Raw genomic sequence first — 11,140 nt, 5'->3', positions numbered from 1 at the left:
AGATGGGAGGGGGAGGAGAAGGCAGAGGAGATGAGGAGGAGGAGAGAGGGGTTCTAAATTTAGCAGCTGGTGCAAAAGCGCCACTGTTGATTAGCAAAGGCGAGTTTCCGCATGGGCGGGGATTCGAAAGGGAAAAGAAAAAGGGTAAAAAAGACCAACGGGAATGAAGGAGAAAGGGGGGGGAAGAAGGGAAGAGAAGTGGAGGTAAGGACCGACAGGAAAGGACCAGGAGCAACAATTCAATTCCGACCAGATGCAAATGCAAAGGGGAATGAATGGAGGTGGGTAACAGACTAACCGTCACAGATGGTTGGAGTCCGTTGTCGGCAAGTGGGTAGTCGAGATTAAGAAATAGGGTACGGGAGTAGGGTAGGGAGCCGAGACAGTGGATGCAGTAGAGTATCACACACGAGGTAAAGAAGAGAGAGAGAAGGAAGAATAAGAGAAAGAGAGAGAAGAGAAAGAGGTCTGACTCGTTCAACTCCAAGCACGAAAGCGTTAAGGATCAGCACGGCGCCGAGGGGAGTGTGGAGGTCTTGCAGTTGATTCATTACTTTATACCGAGTCTGGAGAGAGATTGACTGTTGTCTGCCACAACAGTCTTTGGATTTCTCTTTCATTCTTTCTCTCTCCCAATCGGCGTTGTTTTACTCTTGATATTATAGTATTTTATATTCTCTATTTCATTGTATCTATCTGGTTTCCATTTGCTTTCATTTCTGGCGCGAGTACGATGGCACGTGATGTCACGGCTGCGGACTAGCGTGTTTCAGACTCTGGTGCCTTGCGCTATGCCCTTCTAGGCGCTGGTGCCTGAATCAGTCTCCTACAGTATATTAAATATGATATATATAGATCGACTCAAGTCTGGAACATTCCCGAATAAATTCAATGCATGTCTAAATACAGTACGCCAATCAGAAAGAAATACAAGAAAGAGAGACAGACAAGTGAATCCCGAAGAATGCAATAGTCCCCGCAGACACCGTACATACTCCCCATCCATCTATGCGAGTAGTCAGCCTTCCCTTCCCCCATGCTGGTCTAGCCTGCATGCATGTCACGTTCCAGATTGGTGATCTCCCAACCACTCTATTTTCGAACATCCGAAAAACAAAACAAAACAAAAACAAAAACAAAGTTGAAATGAAATGAAATGAAGCGAATGAATGAAAGGAAGTGTAAAGAAATGTAAAGAGTGAATATGAGAATGTCAGCCATCTACACCAAGCATACACACGGGCAACGCATCCTCAAGGAGCCGCGCTTGGCGCACATCCATTGGAAGACGCCGTCCGGACCAAGGTCACAAACGAGGTCACGGTGGCTCCCGGCGGCGGGCGCGGGGACGACTTGGATGGCGCCTGGGACGACGACTTGGATGGCACCGGCGACGTCGACTTGGATGGCATCGGCGGCGACGACTTGGATGGCATCGGCGGCGACGACTTGGATGGAATCAGCTGCGACGACTTGGATGGCATCGGCGGGAACGGCTTGCATGGCTTGCATGGCACCGGCGGCGACCCTCCGGATGGCGGCGACGGCCGTTTGGATGGCGGCGGCGGCCGTTTGGAGAGGCTGGGGGAGGGTGAACCCGAAATCCGAACCGCTAACTTAGAAGGTGTACCGGAAGGTCCAGAGGACCCCATGAGCTGTGCGAACTGGGCGGGGATCGCCGCGTTGTTGAGCGGCTGGTCCGAGGTATATTTGGCCGGCTGCTTCGTTTGGGGATCACCCGTCACGTCGACGTCCATGCAGGTCGTATAAATCTCCTGCTTGCCGTCGGGGAGACCGGGGTCGGCCCCGGCGGCGGTAGGCCAGTCCCAGACCCAGTAGAGGGTGTAGGGCTTGCCCGAGGGGGCGTTGGCAGGCAAGGCGAGATCATGTTGACACCACAGGTCGGCGCCCATGAGCTGGTCTGCGGGTTGCGGGAACCGAGCCTTGCGGGAGGTGGAGATCGGGCTGCCGTTGATCTGGTAGCAGCGGCCGTCGTCGAAGTCCTGCGTCGACAGCAACACGCCCCGCTTGTCTCCTCCTGTCCCGTCGCGGTTCCAGACCTTGTGGACATCAGCGAGCTTCTCGCCCTCCTTGGGGTTGGTTGTCCCGTAGACGTAGACCGTGCCGCGGTTCTTGGGCTTGCCCTTTTGGGTGTCGGGGAGCGTCACATGGCCGTTCTCTTGGTAGCGGAGGGCGATGGGGGCTCCGGGGCTGGCCTGCAGCCGGGGGCTTTTGTCTGTCTGCGTCTGCGTCTGCTGGGTGTCCTTGCATAGTTTGTCGGTGGCGAGGTAGGTCATGCTCTTGTCGCTGTAGTCTGCGGATGTGCGGAGTGCATTCCCTCGGGGGTAGCCGGGTGAGCCGACGAAGGTGCCGTTGGGCGCGATGACGGTCAATTGTTCGACCCAGGAGTGTGCATTGGTGCCCGTGAGCGTCAAGGACAGGAGCAGCAGTTGCAGTCCTTTCAGGTTGAAGCCGCGCATGATTGATGTTTCTTCGTTTTAGGACGAAGTGTGGAATAGCACGTAGAAGTAGATAAACCGACCAGCGGAATTGTATTGAATGAAAAGACCGTCTTGTTTCTCTGTTAGCTGGATTAACTGGATTGAAAGAAGTATAGACAAAAGCGAGGAAGTAGACAAACCTATTTAAATATCCATGATGGTTACTGGCCGTTCGAATCTCATTGATCTTTCTTTGTCTGCCTTGGGACGATTCGAGACGATCACAGCAAAGAGAACAATAGGCCAGACCAGGCGGACAAGGAAACAAGGAAGGAAGCGAAAGAGTGACAGAATCGAACCGAACAATGAATAAGACTCTCCGACTCAGCGAGAGACACCGTGCCAGTCTTAAACCAAACGCTGCGCACCGGGCCATCTCACATAATTATATCTTACCTCACGATCTAACCTGAGCGAGATGAAGGGATCACTGCAGAGGCCATGGGCGGGTGATTGACGCCCAACATGATAGGTGCTCAATGCAGCAACAACCGATATCAATCAAAACCACATGGTTCTGCGGCGGCAGAGTGTTAAAAAATAGATCCTCAATGACAGACAGCATCCCTGAATCGGAAGACAATAGCCAATCACTCAATCACCCCATGTCATTCCTCAAGCGTCCTGCTTCCTGATATGTCACAGGTAGAGAGCTATTTCTCCACCCCATGCGATCAAGCACGGGGAGGAGACTTTCCTGAGAAAGATCGCCCCGCGGAGTCGTCCCTGATAGGGCGCGCTGCTGCAGCAGATTGACGATGCTGGGATCTCAAGCTGTCTGCCAGGAGCCTTCCGTCTGCATGACATCTCGCTCCATATTGCAGTGGCGCTTACTGGCACATCTGCTCGGTTGAGCCCAGCGGAGCCCCGGCGTGTTGCGAAACCGGCGAGGCGGGGGGACAGCGAGGTTTGCGATTGGACGGAGATTCTTGATTGACGCTCGCCAGGACCCGAGGTGCCTTACCTCTTACTTATTACTACAATCCGGTAGTACTACTCTGGGGCAGGCAAGCTGGTTGTTTGTTGAAGACCATGTCGGCAAGATGTGTCATGTAAGCGCTGCGATGGGGCCAACGGAACCGATCAGAGCCCCGTTGGCGCTGGAGTACGGCGCCAAGGGAAACACTCAGATTTAATAGAGGACTAGTATCCGATCAAACATTGAGGTAGGAATCCTGCATTGATAGGCTGCGAGATCGAGGCTGTCTGATCTCTACTAACCCAATCTGTGTTATTGCCTGCAGGATGCTTGGCCATATGGATGGACTTGGCTATTATAGGTGTATCTATCATATCATCCCGCTGATATTACCCGATCTAAACGGTTGAACAGATTATAGATTGTTTATACGAGGCAAATAAACCATCTTATTCTGGAATACACTCTTCAGACCAGGAGTCGACAAAACATCTCTTGGCATCCCCCCCCCCCCCCCCGCACACGACCGAGGTTTGTCTTCGTCCAGACTTACTTACTGTTGATATTGTTGGGTGACGGAGACCCTATTGTTCATCGTACAACAAATGTATCAGGGCAAAGCCACCGCCCGTAAAGTGTGTCGCACCGTCACTCGCACAACGTTTCTTCAAGTTATTGTTATTCCGAGGCATCTGTAGAGACCCGTCTACATGGGTCTTAGTGATTTGGCAAAAAGCATTGGCAATGTCATAATGATCCTGTTCGTACCACTGTATGACTCGGGCAAAGCCCAGGAAACTGGAAAAAAAAAAAAAAAAAAAAAAAAAAACAGGATCCCTGCAGGGCACATCACAAAGGTGACGCTGGTGTAAGATCATAGGTACGGACCGCTGAGGGAATTGATTAGATGAAAGGTGGGTATTCGTCTTGAGGTATCCCAGCCTTGTCTTAAGTATACCGCAAATAAGAGCCATCCAATAACGGAAACACGACTGGGAATGCCTTCCTAGGCATCCTGCCTGGGGCATTCATCATCATCGTCCAATGAGTCCTGGTGTCAGCAGAGGTCACTTTGCCAAATGCGTATGCGTGACTGCACTATACGGCGCCCCTTGTCCAGAGGATTTGGTCAGAGTGACGAAACTTCAAGGGTGCTGGGCTTGCCTCCACGGTCGGGGAACGAACGGCGGTGAGAGGGACATCAAATCGAGTCGGGGGGTTGAAGCTGCAGTGAGCTGTGTGAGATTGAGTTGGCTGGGACAGTCTAGCAACGTCCTTGCTTCCAACTATCGACATCCTCGTGTTCTGGTAATGCCATCCCGTTGGGAATATCTCCAGCCTTCAGAAGGATGATGATGACTGGGCTGAGATACGAATGGGTTCAGTCCCACCAATGGCAGACACACCATCTAAATAAGCCTATATCAACAGACATAAGGCCCTGGGTTGGATCGAATCATCTATCCCACACCGATAGCGATGCCCAGTACCATCTTAGTCAGGATCCACTGCGTCTGACGGGAGCAAGGGCATTCCACTGCAAGGAGTGGCTGCGATTTGACAACGTGCCAATTCTAGTGTAACTCGGTAATTACTAGTAATGGAACGATGGATCACGAACTAGGTAACCTTGAATCCGGGACAAAAAACCAAGACAATATCCAAAAAAAGAAAGGAAAGAAAGAAACCAAAGTCCAAGTCTGGTTGTACCAAGAGGGAGTGGTGTATTGCTTATTATTCGTAGTGGGGGAATGTCAGTCCTGGTTGCTCAGCTCTTTATCTAACTGAGGACCCCACCTGCAGGTGGTATTGTTCTTCTGATTCTTCTGATTCTTCTACCTCTTTTTGCTCCTTCTCCTGCTACTTCTGTTTCCTGCTCTTCCCCCTCTATTCTGGAGTTTCGCCTCCTCACCTTGTACCTCCGGTATGTGTTGTCGATCAAGTACCGCCAGCAGTACTAGTGGTGGACTAACCCGATACTATTGATGTTAGAGGGTGATCCTGGACGACGATTGGTTACCGGACTGTGGCTGAGGCAGCAGACGGTCTGGCGGAATAACATAAATCCGAAGTGTGGCGCAGTCGCTGCTGAGTCAGCGCCAATTCAGGGGGCGATCGACATTCGACCACTCCGATCGACCCTTCAGCCCGAGCGGTGAGAGATTGATTAGCCTGTTGAAGCAAGGCTGGGAAAAAAGAGAAAAAATAAGAGAGAGGAAGAACACTGGAGGCTACACTGTCAGGTTCTTGTTGAGAATTGATTTTCGACCGGTTGGAGTTAACTCTTGCCTCCTTTGGGGTCTGTATTCATTTTTCTCTTCATTGACCCTCGAAAGGATCTAATCAATTGGTATGTGTTCTTCCTTTGATTCTTTCCTTCTTCCCCACCCCTTTTTTTTGCCCCCCCTTGGGTTGTCCATCCGTTCGGATAGTGATTGGGGCCATCCCCGTGACTGACTAGTCCCGTGTTCTTTTTTTTTTTCTAGACTTCCTCCAGTACACCACAGACCTTCTGGACATTAAACCATATCCTGGGGATTTCCACCCGCCCGTCATTGTCATACGTCAAGATCCCAGTCGCGTGCGATACCGCAGATTTGGGACGGTCTCCCCCGCAGGGTCTTTCGCGGAGAACCGTCGGTATCCACTGATCCTGCTGAACGACGCCCGCAAGAACTTCCCTCACCCCCAATTCACCGCGGGGGGTTGTTGCAATCATGGCTTCCTCATTGATTCCGAGGAAGTCCTATCCTACAGATTCCGAGAATGCCCCCGAGCCGAATTGGTTCAAGCGTCAGGTCACGGGGGGTTTGCAGGCCGTCGCCCGCCGGGTCTGCTTAAATCCCATTCACACAATTGTCGTGGTGGCCCTCCTGGCCAGCACCACCTACGTGGGGCTGCTGGAGGGTAGCCTGATTGATACGGTCCGAAACCCTCGAAATGTCGCCGGTCAGGTCGATGTGGACACGCTGTTGCAAGGAAGTCGGACGCTCCGGTTAGGCGAGAGTACAATGTGGAAGTGGCAGGTCGAGGATGCCTCGGCGGAGGAGGAGTACAAGGTAGATAGACTCTTCACTCGGATCCGAACTTGGTATGCTCTCGATCGCTCTCTAATCGCTCTGGTGTGTCCTAGGCCGCTCAGCATCTTGCATTGACTACCTTCATCTTTCCCGATTCCATGTCGAAATCCGCACCCACCGCCCCCCTGGCGAAAGAGGTCCCGGTCCCGGCGAACGCCTCGGCTCAATTGGTCCCCCACACTCCGAATCTGTTCACCTCCTTCTCGTCCGATTACTCGCTGGCCTATTCTCTGCCGTTCGATCATGTCGAGGGCTTCCTGCGGGCCGTCCAGGAAATTCCCGAGCCGTCTGTCGCCGACGATGAGACGGAGCAGAAGAAGTGGATTATGCGTGCGGCGCGCGGCCCGGCCTCGAGCGGCAAGATTCGTATGTGGTTCGCGGACGCGTGGAATTCCTTTGTGGATCTGATCAAGCACGCGGAAAGCGCCGACATTTTCATCATGGCGCTGGGCTACCTGTCGATGCACCTCAGCTTCGTCTCCCTCTTCATTTCCATGCGTCGTCTGGGCTCCAAGTGCTGGCTGGCGTCGACCGTCCTGCTGTCCGGCGTCTTTGCCTTCCTGTTCGGTCTGCTGGTGACCACGAAGCTCGGCGTGCCCATCAGCATGCTGCTGCTGTCCGAAGGCCTCCCCTTCCTCGTGGTGACCATTGGGTTCGAGAAGCCGATCATCCTCACGCGGGCGGTCTTGAACGTTGCGCTGGATAACCAGCGCCAGGGTGCCGGGGCGAACGGCGCCAACCCCGGGCATCCGACCCCCAATGCCCCGCACTCCATCCAGGACTCCATCCAGACGGCCATCAAGAAGCAGGGGTTCGAGATCGTCCGGGACTACTGCATCGAGATCGCCATCCTCGTGGCGGGTGCCGCGTCCGGCGTGCAGGGCGGACTGAGGCAGTTTTGCTTCCTCGCTGCCTGGATTCTGTTCTTCGACTGTGTTCTGCTCTTCACCTTCTATACCACCATTCTCTTCATCAAGCTCGAGATCACCCGTATCAAGCGTCACGTCTCGCTCCGCAAGGCTCTGGAAGAGGATGGCATCACCCACCGGGTCGCGGAGAGCGTGGCCTCGACCAATGATTGGCCTCAGGCCGCCGCCGATAACGGTGGCTCCAGCGAAACCAACATCTTCGGGCGGAAGGTGAAGGCCAGCAATGTCCGCCGCTTCAAGGTCATCATGGTCGGCGGCTTTGTCTTGATCAACATTCTCAACATGTCCGCCATTCCCTTCCGGAACCCGAGCCAGGGCCCGAACGTGCCTCTTCTGTCCCGCGTGTCCAACGTGCTTGCACCCACCCCGATCGATCCGTTCAAGGTCGCCGAAAATGGGCTGGATTCCATCTACGTGGCGGCCAAGAGCCAGATGAAGGACACTCGCGTCACTGTCGTGCCCCCCATCAAGTACAAGCTGGAGTACCCCTCCGTGCACTACTCCGCCGTCGATGGCCCGCTGTTTGACATTGAGTATACCGATCAGATTCTGGACGCTGTGGGTGGGCGTGTGATTGAAAGCCTCCTCAAGAGCATTGAGGATCCCATGATCAGCAAGTGGATCATCGGTGCCCTGACGCTCAGTATCCTGCTCAACGGCTACCTCTTCAATGCCGCCCGGTGGAGCATCAAGGAGCCGACGTCTCCTCTCGAGTCCAAGCCCGTCGTCCCCGAACCTAAGGTTTACCCCAAGGTCAACTTGAACCCCGATGTCCCGAACCGCAGCCCGCAGGAATGCGAGGCCCTCTTGAAAGAGAAGAAGGCGCCTCACATGACCGACGAGGAACTAATCGAATTGTCCTTACGAGGCAAGATCCCCGGTTATGCTCTCGAGAAGACGATGGAGGATGAGGACCTCATGAGCCGTGTGGATGCCTTCACGCGCGCGGTGAAGATCCGCCGTTCGGTGGTGTCTCGGACCAAATCTACCGCTCCCGTCACGAGTGCTCTGGAGGTTTCGAAGCTTCCGTACGAACATTACAACTACTCCCTCGTCCACGGCGCCTGCTGTGAGAACGTCATTGGTTACCTGCCTTTGCCTCTGGGTGTCGCCGGTCCTCTCAACATCGACGGACAGAGCTACTTCATCCCCATGGCCACCACTGAGGGTGTCCTCGTTGCCAGTACCAGCCGTGGCGCCAAGGCCATCAACGCTGGCGGTGGTGCGGTGACGGTGCTGACGGGCGACGGCATGACCCGTGGCCCCTGTGTCGGATTCCCCACTCTGGCTCGCGCCGCCGCGGCCAAGGTCTGGATCGATTCCGAAGAGGGCAGAAAGGTCATGATGGACGCCTTCAACTCTACGAGCCGCTTCGCCCGTCTTCAGTCGATGAAGACCGCTCTGGCGGGTACCTACCTCTACATCCGGTTTAAGACTACGACGGGCGATGCCATGGGCATGAACATGATCTCCAAGGGTGTCGAAAAGGCCCTTTCCGTCATGTCCACGCAGTGCGGCTTTGACGACATGGCTACGATCTCGGTGTCGGGCAACTTCTGCACGGACAAGAAGTCCGCCGCGCTCAACTGGATCGACGGCCGTGGCAAGTCCATCGTGGCCGAGGCCATTATCCCCGGCGACGTTGTTCGCAGCGTCCTGAAGAGTGACGTCGATGCGCTGGTCGAATTGAACACCAGCAAGAACCTGATCGGCAGTGCCATGGCGGGCAGCTTGGGCGGTTTCAACGCGCATGCCTCCAACATCGTCACGGCTATCTTCCTGGCCACGGGGCAGGACCCGGCGCAGAACGTGGAAAGCAGCAGCTGTATCACCACCATGAAGAAGTAAGTTACTTTTCCAAATACGGGCCCACAATTACCCCAGTATGCTGATCGTCTACTCTCCAGCTCCAACGGTAACCTCCAAATCGCCGTGTCGATGCCCTCCATCGAAGTCGGAACCATCGGCGGCGGTACCATCCTCGAGGGACAATCCGCCATGCTGGACCTGCTGGGCGTGCGCGGTGCTCACCCGACGAACCCCGGTGATAACTCTCGCCGGTTGGCGCGTATCATCGGCGCCTCCGTCCTCGCCGGCGAGCTGAGTCTGTGCTCGGCCCTCGCGGCAGGCCACCTGGTTCGGGCACACATGGCCCACAACCGCAGCGCTGCTCCCACGCGGTCGGCGACGCCTGTTTCTGCGGCCGTTGGCGCGGCTCGGGGATTGGGCATGACCAACTCCCAATAAATGACATTCCGATCACGTCCGTCCACAGTCTTGCGATAGAAACAGCGTCCAGCATATGATGACCTGACTTGGAAGGAAATGCATCCACAAAAAACCATCAAAAAAAGTGATATAAGAAAGAAAATCAGAAAAAAGAGAAAGAGAAAAAGAAAGGCGGCAAAGGTCGAGTCTTCGGGGTCAAAACCCCCTTCCCACACCTAGCTTTGGCTGATACACATCTACGACTTAACTGTTGGACTCGCAACCGGATTCAGGTTCACGGCCGCTTCTTTTGTACTTGTACATTCCTTGTGGTTTCTTTTCCAGTCGGGGGCGCTGCTGCACATTATTTTCAATTTTTTACGACCGTCCAATGGTGGAGTACAGGATTTCTGATTTGCAGTTATTGCTGTTAATTTTTTTCCTTTTCTTTCAGTTATTGTCTTTTTCATGTTTGTGGAGAGAGAGAGAGAGAGAGAGAGAGAAAGATGAGGTGGATGGGGTAGTAGGTATCTTTACAGGATCGTGGATCTTGCAGGATGACCTGACCTGATCTGATCTACTGGACGATGGCGACTGATGGGTATATATGAGGTTGGATATGATTACCATATGTATGGATATCCACATTGAATGAATTATAAGTTATTATTTCTTTTATCCATGTAGACTTAGCACTGTATGATTTCTGGATCTCAGGGTAATCTGAAGTATTAATATCAAATAGCACACGACCACTCCGCGAAACATTCCAGTTCTCGTCTATCCCCGAGTTCCAACCGAGGAACGCAGCATACCACTGACTCGGCCGGGGGTCACCTCCAGCCTTAGTTTGGCATTACGTTCCTATGAAGAGGGGAGAGTCACAGTGGCAGTCAACATTCTCTTTCTCTCTTCCTTTCTTCTTAGGTACTTCTTCATCTTCCAGGAACTAATCATACAATATCCAAGTATACCACCTCCCTTCTACAGTATATAGTCTATACTCAGTAGGTACCTAGATAACTATGTCCACCTCTTACTCAAAAAGTACTAGATCAAAACAACTACACAAACGTACCAAGTCCAGGTCAAGTCCAACTCCTGAGCAAGCCCGCCAACCGTAAGGTAACGCCCGTAAGGCATGTGGAGCAGCTACTCCAGGTAGCGGTAACGAACCGGTCTTGGGCTGGTCTAGCCTGGTTCTCGCCCCTATACCTACTAACTGGCTAGTATTTAGTCTGATTAAGCGGTGAATGATTAACTAGTACTAAGGTAAGATCATTAGGATTGTATTGTTTAAGAATGAGGTATTTTGGGATCATGGAAGAGGGGTCTATGATGTTCATTAACTATGTACCCCGTAGAATTTATATATAGGATCCTTTGTTTGGGGTAGAGTGGAAGAGTAAGAATAATATTATATGATGGTGGTGATTGTGAGCACCGCCACACTGGAGATTACTGATCGGTTCCTGGTGGGTTTGGGTGGAGATCCCCGGTATG

The 11,140-nt window shown here is 53.2% G+C and overlaps 4 protein-coding genes across 4 annotated transcripts; 1 reads left to right on the top strand and 3 right to left on the bottom strand.

The window, feature by feature from the left end:
- Positions 1-176: 176 nt before the first annotated feature.
- Positions 177-640, bottom strand: P168DRAFT_288397 (uncharacterized protein). The gene has a single exon (XM_024836777.1). It carries the CDS (start codon positions 549-551, stop codon positions 345-347), a length of 207 nt encoding a protein of 68 aa, XP_024695050.1. The 5' UTR covers positions 552-640; the 3' UTR covers positions 177-344.
- A 581-nt stretch (positions 641-1,221) lies between these two features.
- Positions 1,222-2,480, bottom strand: P168DRAFT_302793 (uncharacterized protein; the record flags this gene model as incomplete). Its single annotated transcript, XM_024838696.1, has 2 exons — positions 1,222-1,581; positions 1,611-2,480. 2 exons carry the CDS (start codon positions 2,478-2,480, stop codon positions 1,222-1,224), a joined length of 1,230 nt encoding a protein of 409 aa, XP_024695049.1.
- A 1,466-nt stretch (positions 2,481-3,946) lies between these two features.
- P168DRAFT_112231 (uncharacterized protein) lies at positions 3,947-4,367 on the bottom strand. Its single transcript, XM_024832562.1, has 2 exons — positions 4,189-4,367; positions 3,947-4,126 (listed from the first exon to the last, which is right to left on the bottom strand). The coding sequence occupies exons 1-2, from the start codon at positions 4,268-4,270 to the stop codon at positions 4,005-4,007; spliced, it is 204 nt and encodes a 67-aa protein (XP_024695048.1). The 5' UTR covers positions 4,271-4,367; the 3' UTR covers positions 3,947-4,004.
- Positions 4,368-6,137: 1,770 nt separating this feature from the next.
- Positions 6,138-9,676, top strand: hmg1 (HMG-CoA reductase; the record flags this gene model as incomplete). Its single annotated transcript, XM_024840012.1, has 3 exons — positions 6,138-6,479; positions 6,554-9,273; positions 9,337-9,676. 3 exons carry the CDS (start codon positions 6,138-6,140, stop codon positions 9,674-9,676), a joined length of 3,402 nt encoding a protein of 1,133 aa, XP_024695047.1.
- Positions 9,677-11,140: the final 1,464 nt, after the last annotated feature.

The sequence above is a fragment of the Aspergillus campestris genome (assembly GCF_002847485.1).
Source record: "Aspergillus campestris IBT 28561 chromosome Unknown P168scaffold_3, whole genome shotgun sequence".
NCBI lineage: Eukaryota > Fungi > Ascomycota > Eurotiomycetes > Eurotiales > Aspergillaceae > Aspergillus > Aspergillus campestris.
The sequence above is the reverse complement of the archived record's forward strand: the minus strand, read 5'-3'. Positions and strand labels throughout refer to the sequence as shown.